Genomic DNA, 21,399 nt, shown 5'->3' on the forward strand with positions numbered 1-21,399 from the left:
GAACAAGATTACAAAACACAATAAAATTTGCTTTCTTTGTTCTGGGTTTGGGGTTTTTAAAGATTGTTTTAATATACTGAGGCTTCACTGGGTTAAAATCTCAATGAGGAGAAAGAGGCTGATAACTTTGTAATAATTATTATAAATATATTTTGTGAAGTCTTATTAATATTCAGTTTTGATGTAGTCTACAAGGAGCAGACCTTGACCTTTTTGATTTTAGAGGAAACTGTGGAAATCACCTTTTTGAGCTGTCTGTCTGGTAATCTGGTAGTTTATTGTAGATATGAGTATTGGATCTTCTGGGATAACATTTTTACCCTCTAGAATAATTTTGTGTCTGACAACAGCCATCACTTAACCTTCAGTATTACTCTTATTGCTGTGGTATGCAAAACACAGACCTCATACTTTTACTCTTCATACATCTAGAGGTGCTTTTATGCCATAGCACTTCCAGTATATTTACCACTGTCATGTCTTGACTACAAGGTGAAGAGAATAGTTCTAGAATACATGTTAATTATCTGAGAAAGATTAGATTTTGAAAGTACATTTACTTTAAAATTGCACTCTATATAGCTGCTTCTAAGTGTTTAAAAATATATATAGCAGCATAGTTGAGGATGCTATATATAAAGTGTTTTAGCATATTTTACAAACACACATATATAAAGTATAATGTAAATCCAAATGTAGTTAAAGTTGTGAAAATATGATGAATGTAATTCTATAAAAGGTAAGGTTTTATTTGGCAACAAAAATGTTGATTTTCAAATGTACTGAAGAACTATTTCAGAATTGTGGGTTAAATATGTCAACATACACCAGAAATCTCTTACAAAGGCTAGTTTGTAGTTTACATTCAGATATTTTGCCATACCAAAAAGTCAGTTTGATTTATAGATTTGTAATTTATTCATAGTTTGACCCAGCAACTCTGCTGCACCATCCCCCTATTTCCTTTAATTACAAATGAAAAATACATACTTCTACTTGTCAAGAAACATACCTTTATTGTTTCGTGAGATGATCCAAAGGAGTAAATGCTTAACTTTTTTTTCTGTTGTACTTTTGGATTTTTTTTCTATCTAAGCCCAGGTCCTTTAAAAAATAAAACACTGGAAAATTTCACTGTGGAAGGCAGGTCTATAGTGTAAGTTGGTGCTGCAAGCCAGGCCAGCATTGGAGCTTGAGCAGCCTGTTGAGGGTTGTGCCAGGCGAGCTGTGAAAATCCCAGTGGACAGATTTACAGTTTCCCGGCAAGCTGCTGAAGCACCCTCATTGCAAAGGATTGTTTTCTTATGACAAGTTAGCTTCCCATGACAAGTTAGCTTCAGCTTGTTACTATTGCTGCCTAGCACCTCTTTTCTTCTTTCCAGCCCCCTCTGTAGAGGTGCTGTTAGATCCTGCCTTAGCCTTCCCCCTCTCCACTAGCAAATGCCAGTTTAGTCACACTGTCCTGGGGAACATCAGCTGCAGCCCCTAACTATGGCAGTAACACTGTGACTGAAATCTTCACTTTTTGTGCTTGATGAGGGGCAGGAGCAAATACAAGTGGTACCTTGATCCTCCTCTGCTTGGCTGGCAGGGAGGGAGGGAGGATGGAGATGCCTTTCCGTGGTGTGGCATGGGAGGGCAGACACCACAAACAGAGCTGAAGCTGGGCTGTGCAGATGGGCCCCAGTTCAAGGGATTAATATGGCTGTTCCTGTCAGTAAGAGTCCAGGAAACCAGGGAACTCTATTTGCCAAATTCAAAGGACATAATTTTGAGCATATTTTTTGTTGATACAACCAAAATATAAACAAATATTGGACTGGGATTTTAGAAACCCCAGCTCTGATGATGATGATCCACTGGCTGCCCTGATTCTTCAGCCAGGTGTCATCACAATACCATTTAAATTAAGCAGAAAACAAAACTGTTCCAGGAATATTTTACAAAGATTGATTTTTAGATTCAGTTTTCTTCTGAAATAGACCAGGCAGTTTATCACCTACAATTTTTTAATGGTAAATATTAATTCACATTATGATTCATCATATTTCAAAGAGTGCCTCATATTTTAATACTGTTGTGGACAGGAAAATGAATCTAAGAAGTTAGTATGCATGCTGTATTTGTACATGCTGCTTAGTAGTTCCTGTTTACCTGTTGTCAAACAAATAATGATATTTAAAAATAAATTAGTAAGCTTGAGTCACTTGTATTAATTCTTGATCTTTTTTTTTAGCTGTAAAATGCTGATTTGAGCAGTTTTAGACAAACTTGTCATGTGGTCTTTTTAATATTAAGTGGTGTGTTTGTACAGTTCTTCAAATCCAAAGACTTTCTTTGGGAGTTTTTCATTGTTTCTTTGTAGTAGTGTCGTGGTTTGGCACGGGAAAAGAGTTTTCTTGGAAGGAAGAGGTCAGTCCAGTCAGGGGTCAGGTTTGGATACTGGCGACCACTTGAAGGTGGATATGCCTCTGAGAACACAGAGGGGTTAAAAGCAGAATTCCCAAGAGAACTCGCTCTCTGTGGTTCTGGTCATCGGAGGGTGCAGACCTCCCCTGCCCAGCCACGGGCTGGGTGGAGGAGGAGAGCCATGTGGCCTGCGGAGGTAGGCCAGGGGGTGAAGGATCGGGAACCGAGCTGGGCCAGCTCCTGCAGACAGAAGGGTGGAGAATGTCTGAGATGTCTTTGTTCTCCCCCCAACCTAGAGGGAAAGAGACAGAGCCTGCAGATACCTGGGAGTTTGCCAGCAGAGGAGAAGGAGGAGAGGGGGGAAGATGCCCAGCATGGGAGACAGCACAGCATCCTGGGCCAAGAGATTTCAGCCGTCCGGGGAGTTCGGGAATTTTTACCCTTTCCTGGGAAATGAAGGCTTTGTGAAATATTGCTCCTCCTCAATTTGAAGGAAAGAGAGACAGCCTGGGACCTCAGTTGTTAGGGAAAGAAGGTTGGGGGGAGATGATGGAGTGGCTGTTGGCTGGACTCTTCTTATTAGCCATAGAGTGAACCAATTTCTCCTCCAAGAGAGACTGCATTTCAGGGGAATTCAATGGTGAGCCAAGAAACTCTTCCAGCAGCTACCAGTTCAGGAATGAACAGAGGTCAGCCGAGGAGGGTGTGAGGATGCCCTCCATCTTCAGAGAAGAAGAGAAGGCGATCTCTGTTCTTAGACCCCCGGCCCCAGGGGAAAATGGGGAGGACTGTAGTCCCAAAATGAGACACTGGACTGTTGTTTCTCTTGGTCCTTTGCAAAGCATCCTTAAAGGGGCCCTATAAGCAGTCTCTGTCCATGCACGGTGGTGAGAGCACTGTGACATGGAGAGGAGAGTGTCACACTGGCAGATTCTCTCAGAGTGGTGCCACGTGTGACATGGAAACACAAGAGGTGGCAGCTGTGTTTCCTGGGGTGTCTATAGTGCAAGGGAGACTCCTCTCTCCCCTGATGGACTCAGTATTTATTATGTGGAAAGGTGAAGACTAGATTAAAAGTCCAAATGTGTCTCGCTGTGATTTGTTGGAATTGGGTGGGGGGAGGAGGAATGTTTTGAAAGGTTTTCATTTCGAATTTTGTGTGGGTTTTTTTTCCCCCTTTATAGTAGTAGTAGTAGTAGTAGTAGTAGTAGTAGTAGTAGTAGTAGTAGTGTAATAAAGTTTTCCCCTTGTTATTAAGTTTGGCCTGCTTTGCTCTGTTCTTGATCGCATTTTACAGCATTCAATTGATAGGTTACATTTTCATGGGGGCGCTGGCATTGTGCCAGTGTCAAACCATGACAAGTAGTCTCCTGATTTCCAAAGAATGCTCCATATGCAGCAATAAAGGCAGTATGACTTTCTTTAGCAGTAAAAGAAAAATAAAATTTTCTTATTTAAAGAAAATAACATTTTATTTAGTAAGATTTTTGCCAACTTTCACTTTATTTTTAAACAGATGTAAGCTTTCTTTCTATCTGAGTAAGTTTCAAAGCTCTATAATAGATCTCAGGAAGATAAGCCTTATCTTCAGACAGTCATACAAGTAGTGTGTCTTTGGCCAGTTACTTTACATGGATTTATAACACATATTCACTAGTCGGTATCAGTCTTAGACTTTGGTCTTCTCCCTTGGTAACAGTGGCAAAATGCCCACTCAAGTGGACTTGGAGACAGTAAATGCATTACTCTGCCATTTATTTATATATTTAATTCATATGAAAATCATTATCAAATTTGAAATTAATGGTAGAAGTATTAAACTGGTTCATCACTAACAGTCCTATTTCAGATTTGAGCTATATGTTAAATTTCTTATAGCATGGATGTCAAAGCTATAGTCTTTGGATGTTCCAAAGGCCAAAGAAAACCAAAACCCAAAAGAAAACCAAAACACTGCTTCAGCAATATGAATCATTTGCCCCAGTTTGCAGCAGAAGTCTGACCCAGAAAAGTCTTAAGACTACAAAAAGTAAAAGAGGTAATTGCACAAAGCTCACTGAATTAATTGCTGTGTCTTAGGGCTGCTTGAAAGTTACTTTTGTAAAAGGAGAAAAGAACTTTCAGGGAGGTAGGCATTTCTGATCCCTCCACACAACCCTCCTACACTCTATTGCTAATTTATTAATTACAGTTATCAACATAACTGTCAAATAAATACATAGCAATTTTTTAGAAGACTGGAATTTTGACAATTGTACAATACTTTATTAAAAATGTGTTCTCTCAAGTGTAATAGAGACATTCTTATGCTAACTCTGTTGTATTACTACTTATTATTCATAATTAAATATACAGCACTGCTCAACTTCTATCCTTTCTCTTTTCATATTAGAAGAACCAGTATAGCAAGACCGTGAAATAGATGAAGTCAAAACAATTTTCTCACAAACACAAAGAAATAATTTAATGTTAATTTTTGCTCCTAGCTGTTTCCTAAAACCACTGAATCCTTGATAAGGGCTTCTACAGCCATCTTCTATGAAAGAAGGTGCAGAGGAGGGAGAAGGAGGAACAAGGAAAATAAAGACTCTCATGAAGAAGAAATTCCCTGGGTACTTACACGTGATACTGCAGGATGCTGATTTATAACAAGATAATGGCTGTGGTTTTAATTGCATTCCTGATCACTTATGGCTGATCTTTAGAGTAAACCTGAACATACGTACTCACACAGAAATATACACATTCTCACAAATACATATGCACGTATACAAATGTGCACAAATTGCATTTTTTTTCTGCAAAAACAGAGCACCTAGAAGATACAAGCAGGCTTAACAACTTCACTTATTCCTGAGATTGCCTTATACCTCCCATCATAAAAATCCACATTCATTTTGTTGTGACACAGCCAAAACTTTTCTTTTGCTGTTTCGCCACAGTTTATCAAAACAATTAAAACAGACAGGTGATCTGCTCTATGGAAATTTTCAAACACAAACCTCAAATTTTGCCTAGTGTGGCTTTTGCATCACATTTGAGGGTTTCTGACCTTATGGACCACCAGTTTTTTTTCTTTAAAGAGCAGACTAACTTAATGAGTTTAGTCAAATTAGGAGCCTTATAAAAATTGTCATTTGCATAAAGCCAGGAGACAATTTGTGGTAGCTGATCTTCCAGAGTCCTCTCAGAGCTGGTAGGTTTCAGCCTCAGATGAGGATTTGAGGCTTTGTGCTGCTGAGGATCATGGTGGACTTTGCTGCATGTTCATCAGAACTGAACACAGAGGCACTGTCCCAGTGAGCTTCTTGATTCCTCTTTCTGGGCTTAGGCTTCTTTGAAGTGAATTTTGCCTAAACCTAACATGAGAGAGGGGAGAAGCTGACCCACAGGAAAATATTTTGGGATCAGAAACCAATAGGGAGTGGGAAAACTGGGCTAAGAATCGAGGTGGGAGTTGACTGCTACTGGCTGAAATAATACTTTATTTCATGATTCTTCATGTATAAGTAGAGAAATAACTTATCTTTGCATTGGTGTGAGAGAATCCCAGACTTAGCAATCATCCATAATTTTGAAAATATATCCAATCGTATAAGTTAATGCCCTGGAGCATAAAAATAATTTGGATAGGCAACAACACAGATTAATTTTCTCAAAAAGAATATCTATCAAATAACCATATTTCAGCTAGAATTCGTAGCAGGTTTCTGAATTGAAACATTGAATAGGAAGTATCTATGTAAAAATCACTAAACCTAATTGGATCTCAGGTTTGTTTGGGATACAGAGGTGCTACATGAGTGGTTGCTTTTAAATTATCATTGTATAAGTAATATATAGTTAGTACATTGCTATTTGAAAAAAATATATTTACTACTTTTTTTTTTTTGTTCTTTCTTTTCAATTAGGAATTACTGATATTTTTACAGAATTTGCCCACAGTACACTGGGGAAATGAAGACATCAGTGTACTCCTAGCAGAGGCTTACAGACTGAAGTTTGCATTTGCGGATGCCCCCAATCATTACAAGAAGTGAATATAAAAAGACAGAAATCAAAAGAAGCCACGTTTTCTGCAGTATTATGATATCTGTTGTTCTGGTTATGCTTTCAGCTCATTGCTCTTTCATTTGAAGTAAGATGACCATTAAAATTCTGTTAGAATTTGCAGAATGAGAACAGAATACCAAAGAAGTGGACAAAGCAGGATATCGAGCACCGAATGAACTTAAAAGTGAATTTTTTTGCTCAGCATGAAAAATGAGTTCAGAAGTCTTATAATTTTCTTCTTTTTTCCCCTTCTCTAAATAGAATTTTTGTCTCTCTTTTTTATGTTGACCAATTTTTCTATGTGCTTTCGAGTAAAAACTACTTATGGAATGATTTTGTCATTACTTCAGTGTCACCTGCCATGACTTTATCAGCCACTTTTGGTCAGGGAAATCCATCTACTCTGAGTGGCAAAAAAAACCTTTTCCTTGATCATACAGACCATATGAGACAGCAATGCCTGTGTTTTGAGATCTGGTTATAATACAAAGACACTGATATTAGCACACCATCTGTTGTTTTTCCATGGAATTAGGTTAGATTACTTCCATAACATAAGAATCTAAAAGGTTGCAATGTAAATTGGTGGCATTTTTCTAAACATTATTCAGTCTTGAAGGATGCTATAGAAGCTTTTTAGCCACAAAAAGGAGTTACTTAAAGCTGAAGACTCATCTATTACACTGAAATAAATCCCTCTCAATATATTCTGGAGTGCTTTAAAATAGTGAATTAAACAGAAGACATAGTCTTGTCAAAGTAATTAAAGTTTCTCTTTTAAGGCCTTGCAATTTTTCAGCATGAAATTTCACTTTTAAGAAATGTATTAAGAAGCTTGGTTTACTAAGCAAGATATATTTTTATCTCAGTTGTTGCCTTATTCTCCATTTCTAGCGATTAGAAAAGAAAGAGTAATATATCTTTCCAAAGCTTTTTTGTTAAATAATTTACTACCCTTTTCCTGATTATTCAGAGAAAGAGAGCTAGTTCCCAGTAACAATAACAGTAACTGTATACTCAGATTGCTCGTGGGTCATTAGCAGAACAAAAATCCTCTATGAGTTTATGGACTAAAATTAATGTTTCTTCATATAACCATGGGATACTGAATAATTTCTTAAAACTTACATAATTCAAGTGCACTGTTTTTTTCAATAAATATTTTCTGAGAAGAATGCTACTTTTGCTCTATTGGATGTAAATAACTCATATTAATTTGTGCCTACCATACACATGCAGGTTATGAAGGGTGGGAGTTGCAATAAGCAATACACTTAAAAGTTCAGACTTACTATTCCTCAGTTTGGTTCTTGAGTTGCATAGCGTTGCACAGAAAGTGTAGTGCACTTTTAACTTTGGGAAATAACAAACCTTCAAGAGATTTTCTCTTATTACCTGTTATTGAAAGATTATTTTCAACTTCTTAAAAATATGTAGATACATATTTTGAAGGGAGCTTTCTAAATGTATTAGTTACATTACTTGGTTAAGGGGCCTTAGTTCTTCACAGAGACATCGTAATAATTAGGTGTTTCAGGGTAAATAAAGTAAAATACATTTTTACCACCATGTGATTATGAGACCATCTACTTTTTAAAAGTATATGAAATCTTTGGTAGAAGATAAAAAGAGAATTATTTCAGAAGCCTAGTTTGGCAATGAGGATGCATTTCTTTTCTACTGGTGTCAGCTGCGTGTTTCAGTTGTGATGGATACAGGGTCAGGCCTCCCAGATGGCTGCATCTGTGCCTGGAATGTGTAGTGGATCTGTGCTTATATGTCTGTGTACTGCTTTCTGTAACTTCAGTTCATGTTCTAATGTATCAATATTTATGTTTACAAAGAATGTCATATTGTGCCTAACAGTGTCTACCAATAACAGAATAAAAGAAACATGAAATCTATGACCATTTGCTTTAACCTTGGTATCTGCAATCATTTGTTAATGGAAATGCATATTATTGTAACGAGAGAAGACAACACAGCATTAATTGTGTAAGGGTTTTCTATAATTAACTTTTTTCTATTAAGAGGTTATTTAGGTAGTTACATGTAACATGGAAAGTTGACCCAAAGTTGTCTGCTGTGTCAGATGCTCCTGCATAACATTTTTGGGACTGGATATATAAAATTTCCTTCATTGGGTCCACATAAGTTGTCTGTCATGTCTTCCAAATTCAACAGGTACCTCTTACTTCCCTTGGAAGGAAATATTACCATTAGAGGTCACATTTACTATTGTGTCTGTGTCAGAAGTTGAATATTGTACTTGAGCACATTGCTTTTTAAGGATAGTGGGAAGTTTCCTAATGTAATACCAATGTTTATTTATGTAGATATAGCCTTTTTTGGAAAATATGATATAGATATATAAATAACATTTATATATCTATGCAGCTAGGAGTAGTTCTCAGTAAATAGAAGGCCAACACATGTAAAATTTCAAATTTTTATCAAAAGCCCACACATTTTACAATTTTACATCTCAGGTAAAATGTCATTCCAAAAAAAGTATTGCATAGAAAAGGAAATAGCATTATCATTATTACATACCTTGTACTTACTATTTTCAAATTTCAAGATTCTGAATATTATAAAATTTCTTTGTAATATGTATTTTCTTATGAAGGAGGCATCTTGACACATTAGTAGTGAAACCGGCAGTCATTTCCTAGAACTCATGTGAAATATTTAAATTGCAGTGTCTGAAATGTGTGTTAAATAATTTCTGTAATAAAAGTTTAAACTAGAATGTACAATATAAAAAGATTTATGACTACAGAATTTGAAAAATGTAAATAATAAATTAGGTAACTGTGTAAATACAGTACATGGAATAAGATAGAACTGTAAGCTGAAATCTTAGGTAACTCTGTAATATGTTATAAAAAATAGTTTCATTATTATTTGGTGCAGTTCCATATGGAAAGGCCTGTTAATATTTTTAATTTCCTAACTACAGAATAGAACTATCTGAAGTTCCATTGTATGCTTCTGACAAACATTACCACTGAGGCACTGGTTAAAACTGTAAAACTGGTGAAAGATGAGGAAATAAACATATATTTATTAAGTGCTATATAGAGTGGAAAGCTTGTGTTCATTGTTTTCTTCAAACACATTGCACCCTATGCCAAAGCATGGATTTGGTGTGTTTCTGTTTTACAGCCTCAAAAGCCTTTATCACAAGAGGAGATGAGCTAACAGAACCTCAGTTCTCAGATACATTTCTGCCACTTTCTGCCCAGGTATCTTGTAGGTTTTACAAGTTGGTAATACAGGCAAGTTCCAAGGGTGTGTCTGTGCACAGACCATGTGCACACAGGGTATGGAGCATTTTCTGGAAAACGTAGAGGAAGATAGATTTGACACCACAGCAGAAGTAAATTGAAGAGAAGGTGAAGCAAATCAGAGCAAGGCACACACGGCTGTAGGGGTAAAGGAGAAGGAGAAACTTCAGCTCATAGTGAGGAAACAGTAAGCAGGTGATAGTATCAATAAAATCTGGAAACTAAGATGATTTAAGTCAATTAACTATCAAGGAGAGATGTCATATATGTATATGTAGCTCAAGTCCCTTATTGCAAGAAAGCTACAGGGAGACTTCCAATAATCCAATCTGGTGAGAAAATATACAAGGGAGGCAAAGACAATAACTTCTCTCTTAAACTCCACACCACATTCAGGGGAAAAGAGACAGGGATGCAGAGGCATTCTGTCTGTCATGTGCTTGAATGACAATGAATTGTAATCATGCTGGTTTCTCACCTTCAGTAAAACTTGTGTTTCTTTATCTGCTATAATCCTCTAAAGATCCTGCATAAAATCAACAATGGGAGGTCTTTCAAATTGTTCTTTCAAAAGCAGAAGAAATAAAAAAGGTGGAGTAAAGGCCCAAAGGGTCTTGTACCAGCCCAAAGGTATGTGCTGGTATTTGTTTGTTGATTTTTCTTGTGCAAAAGGAGTCCTGGAAAACTCTCTGGGCAGATGGAGGACGTTCCATGGATATAAATGTGAAGTACAACAGAAAGGACTTTCTGAAAATCTGATCTATACTTAGGTCAGTTCCTCCTTGAAAACAGAGTGGAGTGGAAGATAAGTACTTTGTAGCACATTAAATTCTTTGGAGATCAGACAAGGAGGTGAGGTGGAAAGACTCCCAGTCCGGTGATCACTCAGGCAGAATTCTGTGCCATGGGAAAGAACTGCAGCTCAAGTGCTTCTTATCACTGTATTGACGGAGAGTCAAGTTCCTGAGCAATTTAATTCCAGATCATTTGCATTTTTATAAGTTAAAGTTAAAATCTTGCATCCCATCTAATTCCTTAAGCTTAATGTAGCTGAGGCAGCACGGGAGAAAATAATTAAATTGCTGTGGCACTATATCAGAGACTCTTTTAACAATTTAAAGTCTTCTGTGTGGAGCCCACAGGACAGTCAATGCATGTGCCAGAAATGAGAGGCTAAGAGATGTGATGCTAGAGAAAGTCTCTCAGAGACAGGTGCTCTGAAAATTGGGCTTTTTCTGGCCACAAGAATTTCTTACAATTTCCTACAAGTTTTCAAAGCTTCTCCAACGGAAAATTAATGGGATTAATGGGCACAGTATATGGTTGTTTGCACTAGGCTTCCATGTGTGTTCTTGCAATCAAGCTTCCGCATCAGAGAAAATTAGAGTCTGAAATTGCAACCAGCATGGACAGAGGTGCTCAGTCTTTGTTATCAAATCAATCAAGATTTAGTATACATACTTCTCTGATTTTCCTGTTATGTATCCTTCAGAATTGAGATCTCATTTCTGTGAGATCTGGATTTGAGGATCCAATCCTCTTTACTCCAGAAATTTCTCATCCAACCATAACTTACTTGTGCCTTTTCAGAGATCCTTCTCATGGGAAGAAGAGCATTCTGAAATTTACACAGTGGAAGAAAAAAACCTCCAAACACAACAAAACCAAAGGGAGAATAGAGGAATTTTATTCCCAATAATTTCTGATTTCCAGAAAGGAGAAAATGTGCCTCTTGGGGTATTTAGACAACTTAATCCTTAAACTCAGGATGCAATCTCTCACATAGAGCTTTTTTGAAATTCAGCTTATGTATTTTCATATATTGCCATCTTCCTCCAGAAAGATATGAGATTTCCAGTGAACAGTTTCTGCTACCAGCCCATCTGATCAATTCTGTTCACTCTTTTAGCAGCAGCAGAAATACAAAATATGTATCTGTCATGACAGCTCAGAGGAGGCAATGAGATACCCAGGCTTATCAATAGTTAGATGGCTATCTCACTTATAAAATCTCATTCACACAGCAAAGAGGCTTGGTAATTTTTCATCTCTTGTGGTCAGAAAAGAAGTCTGTAGCTCCAGCTTAAAGCTATGTTTGTATAAGCACTTTCAGACTGTAGCTAACAGTAAACAATATATCTAGAGAAAGAAATTTAATCCTATACTTATGTGACCAAGTAAAAATTTTTCCTAAGACATCAACAAGTATTTGCTGCAACTGTATAGAATGAATTGCCTCATGCAAATGAATAATTCAGCTTTTGCATGTAGAAATGAATAAAGTTGGCATATCAGTAAAGACAATTTTCACTGTTATATTTTTCCCCAGATATTTCACTATTATTGCATCAGTGAAAAATTCCATATAAATTTTAAAAAGGAGTAATTTTCTCTCCATCACTGTCATCAAATACAGGGCATCAGACTTCTTCAGATTCAGGTGAAGCAGCCATCACATTTTCATTAAAGAAACTTTATGTGGATGTTTTGATGGTAAGGGCCAGCCTGTTGTTGTATGTGCAGTCATCCTCTGGGCTTTAATAGCTAATCCAAATAATTCAAATCATACTGGATAATACTGTCTCTGTTATCTGTGAAAGAATCCTATGAAAAAGTCCATCTTTCCTCATCCAAGGACACCTGTTCAGTTTTGAAAACTTATATTATTATGGAAATGCTCTGAAAATAATATATTTTATATATCATATGCATATATAATATTATTCAATTTTCATGGCAATTTAAGTTAAATTGATACTTATAGCCAGCAAAGGATTCCCAAATCCAACAACCATTCCCCAAGAAATGTAGTAATCACAAAATATTTGTCTTGACAGGGGTATGTCAATGGACAAAAGATTTAATGTTGGATAAGTAGTAACTTTGCTTATTTATGCAAGTTACTATCTCCCCAGTCTTACAGTACGTCAGAACTGGAGAGACGTCCACATCTGAGCCTTTGTCACACTGCTTTCATAGCCAGGAGAGAGAATCAGGTCTTTATTTCCAAACCACAGAATGTTCTGACTTGGAAGGGACCCACAAGGGCCTTGAAGTGCTGCTCTTAACGTGAATGACCTGTTCAGCACTGAACCCACAGCCTTGGTGTTATTTGCAGCAGGCTCCAGCCAGCTGAGCTGATCTCAGGCCCTTCAAGGTGCCATCGCCCCTGCCTCTGAGTACACCCCTGCACTGTGCCCAATGCCAGAGCCTGGTGCCCCCAGCAGATGAAAAACATGGAACTTTTTGAGCAAGTCCAGAGGAGGAACATGAAATTTATAAGGGGAATAGAGCACCTCCACTATGAAGACAGACTAAGACAGCTGGAGCTTTTCAGCATGGAGAAGGTTGTGCAGAGACCTCATAGCAACCTTCAGTATCTGAAGGGAGGAAATGGAGAGGGACTCTTCATCAGGAGCTACTGTATGACAGGAGTAATGGTTCAAACTGAAAAGAGGGGAAATTTAGGTTAGATATATGGAAGAAATTCTTTATTGTGAGGCTGGTGAGGCACTGGAACCTCAGTTTGGTCAGAGAAGCTCTGGAGGTCTCCTTGGAAGTGCTCAAGGCCAGGTTGAATGGGGCATTGATCAACCAGGTAGAGTGGAAGGTGTCCATGGCAGAGGGCTTGGAACTTGATGATTTTGAAGGTCCCTTCCATCCCAAACCATTCTATGATTCTGTGATTCTAAGTGAGTGACACCCAAAAAGTTTTCTGTCTCTCCATTGGTTCTAAAGCAGCTTGGAGGACAAATAGTGGACATCTATAGATAGATGTCCACGTTGCCAGTTTCGTATTTTGAAGTTGCTACTACAGTTGCAGTTTGAAACAGCATTAGTATCACAAGCTGTCTCAAATACATTCTTAAAATGCACACTTGAATTTCAAATCTTATATTCATTCTCAAGGCCCAAATAACTTATAATCTGCAGCTCACATCAACTTGTCTGCTGCAGCTACTGTACTGTGACATCAACTGAAGGTAAGCTCCAGTTCCAGCTAGATGGTGGCTCAGCCCATTAGCTTGCTGTTCATATTTGCTCTCTCCTGCTGTGAATAAACTATAGCCCTGTAGCACAGCCAGAGATAAAACTTAGTATCCTTGCATGCAAATTGAAATGAGTGGAAAAACAAATGTTGACAAATTACTTCATTTTAAAATGCAATCTTTGCACTGTGATCTTCCTCCTATCGCCTGTTATGTAAATAAACGTTATAGGCTGCTAACTAAAATGTATAGGACACAAATTCCCATTCTGCCTAAACAAAAGTAATAGTAATGGTTGGGTTTACTCTTCCTATTTAAGTAGCATCCAAACTGTATAATCTGTTTTCCAGACAGTAAGGAAGATAAAGATCCTACCTCACAGAATGGAATGTGCAGAGCACTATAGGGAGTGTTGGCTGGGACGGTGATATACGACAGGGACCGAGGACTTGACAAATGTCCAGAGGAGACCCTGCTTAGCTGACCAGATTTCCAATCCACAAATTAGTGTGAAATACATTCACTTTATACACCTGCATGTTTCTTGGGAACACAGTATGTTAGCAACAAAATGGCCTCATTGTGTCCTGACTGAATGTGTTGTTTAGTAAAATAAAAATAAACAACCCCCCCAAATTAGTGACATATTATCAATCCATGGGATAAACAAAGTAACTTGAGTGTTGTGAAACCATTCTTGACGTACACTGATATCAAGCAGCTGTATTAGCAATGGAGAAATTGGAGGCTGCCGCTCAAGCTTAGAATGAATCCAACAGCTGAGAAGTATCTGCATGTGATAGGTGACACACAGTGTCTGCATATTAGAGGTTAAACTAGTTCTCAGAGCTCTTTTAAACCATGCATTAATTTTTATGAATGGGGTCAGGTTTTTTTACCACATCAGAAGAAAAGGCAAACTTTGATACAGAGGGCTTCAGAAATGGTAAGTTTCCATGTAGTCCCCTCCTTAGTTTAGAAACCCATCTCTGTATCAGAGCCCAACTAGTCCACTTTAAATTGTTGTTCCTCAACCAAATTAGTAGCATAAATTTTTTTCTTGCTACTTGCATACACTGATTTTATTTTATATGATGCTCTTGTAAAGTATTGATGTTGAAAATTTCTGTAAGACAGCACAGGTACTCTCTTAATTTCAAATTATCAAGTAGAGCTAGGGATAAATACATCATATTTTATTGAGCAGGAACATTGTGAAGATGTCTCTTTTCATTCTGAATTATTCCTTCAGTTTCTTGAATTGCTCTGGGCTCTTGATGGAGATTTTGTTAGGCTTCTTTCTAACTGGCAGGACAAATCAACTTTCCTCTAACTTTGGAGATAGCAGAAATGGTTGGAGGAAAATGGTGTTTAAAGGATATAGATGCCATAATTGGTAACATATCATGGAACTCATGCAAGCTACCTGTAAATTATATCTACGGATTGGTACAGCCCCAACAAATAGAAATTGGTTTCAAAGCAATATAATATAATTTTGTGACCCTGAGGGCCAGCATGTATTTTGGACAACCTCTTGGAGACTGGTAAATACTACTAGCTAGGTTTTAAACTCAGTTCAGAAAACAACTCTTCAAAGCATTTGTGTGTACTCTTGAATTTTTTGTCAAATCCAGTTTTGGGCCATAGGTGTTAGAACTGAAAAAAAATCTTCCTAATCTGTTATATTATGGGATAATTTTATATTTTTGCATCAAATATATTTGAGAATTTAGTAATGGCACAAACATCAGTCTCCACTTTTTTATAATCATCTTTATAAACTTCCCCCCCCCCCCCGGCTTTTAAGGCACACTAACAGGAGCTACAGAATGAGAAAACAATACAGCATCATCTTCTGGTTTATTGAAAAGGAAGTGATTTAAACGTCAGAAATAATTGGTTGGTTTCTTTTCTTGGTTGCTCTGAGTGAAAGAAAATGTCATTTCAGGACCTGAAACCAGGTTCCAGTTATAACATTCTTTTTTATTAAAGGAAAGAAATAAATTCGGGCAAAAAAAACCAACAACAAACTTGATAGATCTGAGGCAGCCCACAGCATAAGAGCAGCCTGAATGGGGACTAAGTGTTACTTATGTTTAAAGTGCAAATTAATTTTCTCTCTAGACAAATGAAGTAGCTCAAAGGTATGAAAATCTCATACATGAACAAGGACTATTAAAGAAACTGCAAGTTAAGACAACTGATGGAACAAATGCAGCAGAGGAAGAACACTGAAATTTATGATGACTAGGAAAAATAGATCAATGGAAGAAAAAAGCATCCATCTGGAATTTCCCTAACTACAATATCAGATTAAGAGAAATAGCCTGAAAATTATCCAAAGACAGAAATACCACTCCTTTCTGTAGAAGAAAAAAGTTAAAAAGAATAGACAAGATTTAATCTGACTGGATAATCTGTTGAAAGGAAAGCAGTCCAATACATCTCTAACCAGATAAAGATACCATCTGATTGTCTTGGATTGCAGGATAAAAAAAGAAGGAAGGCAAAGTATATATTGAAGCAGCTATGTTGTCACCCAACAGATATTATTCACAGTGCCACCATTAAGCAGCCAGTTTACTGCCTATATTGCTCAGAGGAGCTTCCAGGGGCCATGAAGAGACAAAGATATGGAGACAGCCTCCAACTTCTATCCTGCTCCCAGGCACTGAGGACATGTGCCAAGAACTGAGATGGATTACTCAGTTACATGATAATGGGCAGTAAGAATACCTCCCTTTCCTACTCCATCCCATTGCTGAGGGAAAATATAAAAAATTGTAGGCACACAGTTTGTGGTGATTTGGACTGGGGCTGTGGCCCAGCCTCATCCCCAGTGGGCTCAGCTGAGAGCAGCAGGTGAGCAGCACTGACAGCAATGAGCCAGGGAGAGCCCAGGGCCACTGACCATCACCAAAGGGAGCAGAGGGCACACAGGTGCAGTGCATGAACATGAGGGGGATAAAATATTGGGCTAAAGAACAAGAAGAGCAGATGCTTACAACCTTCTGATGAGGTATGGCGTTACTCTGCATGGGTAAATGCTTTCTGAAGTTGTATGGGGATACTCTGTGCACCATGGCTATCTAAACTACCATATATGCTGTGGCGAAGAATATTTGACATAACTCTTCTGCTACTTGAAATAGGATTGTCTTCAGGACCTTTTCCTCTCTTGGGGAGTTTGGAGATTCTTTTGCTACAGTTTTGTAATGTGGATACCTTACAATTTAATACTATACTCTCATACTTTAGGAAGAAACATGGACTCTTGAGAAATACAATAATTTCCACTGTTGGAAATTACAGATGCTGATGGCCACTATTTTTATTTGATGCTTTGTGGTAAATCAGTGCAGCAATGATGGTATCAAAATCTAACTATGTAAAAGACTTCTTAGTGGTTCTATCTAAACTCTGCTGATTCCCTGAATTTAAGATGTACAACTGGTGCTGCACTCCTTCAAAGAAGTTCATGCAAAGGGACTGACACCTTGAAACACCTTGAAATACTTCTTTCTTTATCCTTCTCTATTTGACAGAAGTTTTGCTGGTTTTATTCAATGTCGATCTATAAAGTCTTATTAGATCCTTTTTGGGAGTAGCAAAATCCCTTGGTGGCTGTATTCCTGTTTCTTCTGACTTGTGTTCTCTGCATAAGCAAAAAAAGCCATGTGGGGAGGACTCAGCCTAACTATTATTGCTGTTTAGCAAGTCTAAGCTTCTCTATTTTTTTTCCAAATTAAATTACTATCAATAAATTCTGGCAGGTTGAATGACAGTTTTTGCAGAGTTGCTATTTGACAAAATTAAAACAAAAAACAAAACAAAAAAAAAAAAAAAAAAAAAAAAAAACCACAAGTCTCCAGAGGGTTTCCTTGATGTCCAAATGCTGCGGCTCTGCAAACACTTCAGCGCTGGTACACGGGAGGGCGCATCTCTCCTACAATTGCAGCGCCTGGGCCGCGCTCGGCTCCGCAGCATCTCCCTTTACTTCTGAGATACAAATGCCGGCTTTAGCAGCCAAGTCTCCAGCCAGAACACAGGAATAGTAAAAACAGCCGTGGTCCAGGAGCCTATGTCAGACAGGGATAGTTACATTACAAGCCAGGCTTCAGAAATTACTTGCTCCCCTTCAGTCAGGCCAGTCAAAAGAAATTTGCTTATCCAGCCATGATGCTGCCTTTGGAACCAGGAAAATCATGTGATTGGTTTCTGTGGCTCTTTGGGGGGCTGGTCAGATCTGACAGGACACATTTTCAGGGGAATAAATCTAGCAAAATGTGACTTTTAGTGTACATCTTTGGTATATGGGAAACTATAGGAAAATAGTGTACTGAAGGCATGGACCATGTGGTAAAATTAGTGAAATACCAGCAGCAGTAAGACTGGAATGACATACCTCTCCATACTGGTACTGTGTCTCATTAAAGTTTTATATTACAGGCTGTCCCAGTCAGAATTAGGGGCCTCTGTGTGGGGTATTCAACAATCACTTTGCCTTGAGCAAACAAAGCTGGGAAAACAACAAAGACTGGGATTTAAAAATCCCAGCCTAAAGCAACAAACAGCACAAAGCAGAGTCTCACAGCTCCTTGTAAATGCCTCTGATCACGGGATTTATCGCTCTCCCACCTGTATTCTTCTAATCTAGCTACTTAGCCTCTGCAAGCTGGTTCAGAAGATGACTATCTGAATGTTCACCTTGAGTAATACCATGGGGCCAGAATTTGTCTCTGCAACTTGGTTCAATATTGAAATGGAAGGGGACAAAAGGAGCACATGCATCATGCAGGGATGAATCCCAGTTAAAATGTTTATAGTTTCCTCATTATAAGGACAGATATTGGCCCATGGTATCATGAAGGAGAAAAGCAGAATCATGCTACTGCCTCATTTTTTGCACAAGGCAACCCTGTCTTCTTGCTCCAATGGGGAAGACATGTCTTGAGACAAGACTGACCTCTGAAAGTTCAGCTATGGCACTTATTTCACCTTTTCTGTCTGAACTTCCTTGTCGTTAGGCAATATAATTACCCCCTGTAGCAAAAATTTCCAAGCGGTTCTCTCCCTGCCCCTGAAGGCTGGGAAGCTCTGGAGCTGCATTGTATATCAGCACAATGTGGTCTAGTATTTGGGCACTGGTTTCTGTGTCTGGGGTAGCGCTAATAAACCAAAGCCATCAATTAAAACAGCAGCAAAGGCATGTAAAACCTCCTGAAGCAAGCTAACAGGTCAAGAAATGCAACCAGATATCAGTAAGGCCCCAGATAAATTAAAATCTGCAAACTAACTGTTTTCCTAATGGGATAATTCTGAGGACTGCTGTTTGGAAATGCAATGGCCTGGAAAACAGGGTCAACAAAGCAACAAAGGAAACTAACATAGCTGAAAGGGGGAGAATTTGATGGAAATAATTTAATCATCAAACTAATTCCTTATCTGTTAAGTAGGGAATGCAGTGGAGCATGCTAAGTCTAAACAGCTGAAGTCCCAACAATGTATTTAGCTGCTCTTTGGTGTAGCAACACATACCCTTTGGGATGCAGCAACTCCTCTTGTTCTGCATTTCTCCAAAATGTATTAAAATGGCTAGAGCTAGTAACAAGAGCCATTTTGTTGTTGTTGAGGCTAGAATTATTCTGTACGTACAAAACTACCTTCATATTTTCTTTCTTACTATATTTTCCTTTCTTACCAAGTATGCTGTGTACTTGATATCAGGTCTACCACAATGACTCTGGTCTGACAGCTGATGGCAGGCCCTTTGTGTTACCACTGAATTTCATTTCCTGACACAGGACACGCTTTAAGGTGAAGCTTAGGATACTCAGATGAAATGCCTTCCCTTGCAAAAATTTCTCCAGTGTGAAATGTCACCAAGTCTCTTTTTCTATTGTAGTTTATCCTGGCCAAAAAGTGGTATCAGAATTTGCTGCCTCTTACCATCATCGGTATATGACATAATGTCATGTAATTCAGACCAGCTCTTCTAGAAAATCAGGAGCCATTGCTGTATGAAGCATTCAAATATAGTCTGCCTTGAGAGAAGACTCAAGGAAATAATATAGCATCTAACACAATAAAAGGCAGTAGGACAATAAAATAGCAGAAATCTATGTTGGTGATTGACTGTCTGTAAGCAGACAATCTAATGTTACCTGAGATTTTTTTAAGCCACAGCCCTTACTAGTGTTAGTTCTATGCTTTTACATGTTTTCCATAGATATGTTTTCCAAAGATTCACTTTGAATTTGTATATAGCACTTAATCTTTCAGAAATATGCAGTTAAAATTGAGCTAGAAAGTACAGCTGCATCTGTCCCTCCCAGATAAGGGATAGGAGTATTCATCTTTTTGTTTGTGGCAGAGAAAGGCTGGAGACCAGCCAATGTTAAGCTATATCAACCTTGTAAGGTAGGCTCTGAGGGTACCAAGCAGCACCAGAAGTCTGGACAAAGTGGGTTAGCAAAATGACCTGCATGGATTAATCCAAGGAATTTCAGAAAGGAGAAAATGAAACCATCAAATATGTAGCTAATCAGGCTTCTGAAATATAAGGAGACCAAAGAGTCAAGAATAAATAGTCCATAAATAATAAGATGCCATACTTCAGGGATAGGAATGTTGCTTATTTAATATGATGTGATTTAACTGCCTGTGTTTTCTGTTAACAGACCCTTTCCAGCACAGTCTGATCATCGTTTAGGTTTTCATGTTCTTTGCCAAATGATGCAAATACTATGCATATGGAGAAATGTACTGGAATGTGTAATACAAGAAGAAAGAAGATCTATACCAAAAGGTAAGCTCAATAACAGAAAAGCAAGATATAATCAAAGTTCCAGAGTTTTTTTCCCTTTGCCTTATTAATATATTTTCTCAGCTTTGATGTAGCAAATCACCTTCAAACACAGGATGAATCTTGAAAGCTGTGTCTCTGTCAGACCTGATGCTGTTCACTAATGATTTTCTACTGGAGAGTACTCTCATTAAACCTATAAGCCCTCTTTCAATCAGGAAAGCAACCTGGGGTAGAGGAACCACAAAACATCTTAGTTTATAAAAAAAACTTCCTCTCTATTGGCTAAAGAGGCAAAATTTTATCTATGGAGTTGCCAAGAAGCTTGTGATATTTTCTGAGAGGCATCAGGGTGTGCTTCCACAGCAGCTCAAGGCAATCTAGGACTAGGAACTGTAACCTGCACAGTCCCTGTGAACCAAGGCTGAACACCTCTATCCCTACTCTTGCATTAGCCCTGGCATCTCTCTGATTTCATGTGGATCCCATTCAGGGAATTTACCCTGCTGAAAGCTAATTATTTTATTTCATAAGCTTTCTGTTTTTCCAGCTCTGGAAACTAGTTCACAATGCACTCCAGTAAGTACTTGTGCTAAAGTCACAAAGAAGGACAAAAAAAGCTGGAAATGGGCAGGATAGGGGGACCAGATCTTGGTCTAGATTAACTTAAAACATATGCTGAGATGCTTTTCCTGAGAGCTCTAAGTGGGGCAGGCCACAGAAGTCTGATCTTCTACCAGTTGCTGGCTAACCTATGCTCACATTTTGATACTGTGTTCAGGTCTTTCTTTTTCCTCTACTGCTTTGTCTACACAGCTTAAAAGAATTATTCTAGCCAGGCTCTGTGTAT

General features: G+C 38.1%; 1 protein-coding gene across 3 annotated transcripts in view; it reads left to right on the plus strand.

The window, feature by feature from the left end:
• TBC1D22A (TBC1 domain family member 22A) overlaps positions 1-20,708 on the plus strand; it is a 149,916-nt gene extending 129,208 nt beyond the window's left edge. The window contains exon 13 of one of the 3 annotated variants that reach the window (XM_021524818.3): positions 20,425-20,708. In XM_021524818.3, coding sequence (XP_021380493.1) covers positions 20,425-20,445 — 21 coding nt within the window. In that variant the 3' untranslated portion in view covers positions 20,446-20,708. Of the gene's footprint in view, positions 1-4,895; positions 5,362-6,320; positions 9,542-20,424 lie in introns of those variants that run through there. The other 2 variants (XM_021524817.2, XM_021524816.3) reach the window with 2 other exon arrangements.
• Positions 20,709-21,399: the final 691 nt, after the last annotated feature.

Source organism: Lonchura striata, chromosome 5, assembly GCF_046129695.1.
Source record: "Lonchura striata isolate bLonStr1 chromosome 5, bLonStr1.mat, whole genome shotgun sequence".
Classification (NCBI taxonomy): Eukaryota; Metazoa; Chordata; class Aves; order Passeriformes; family Estrildidae; genus Lonchura; species Lonchura striata.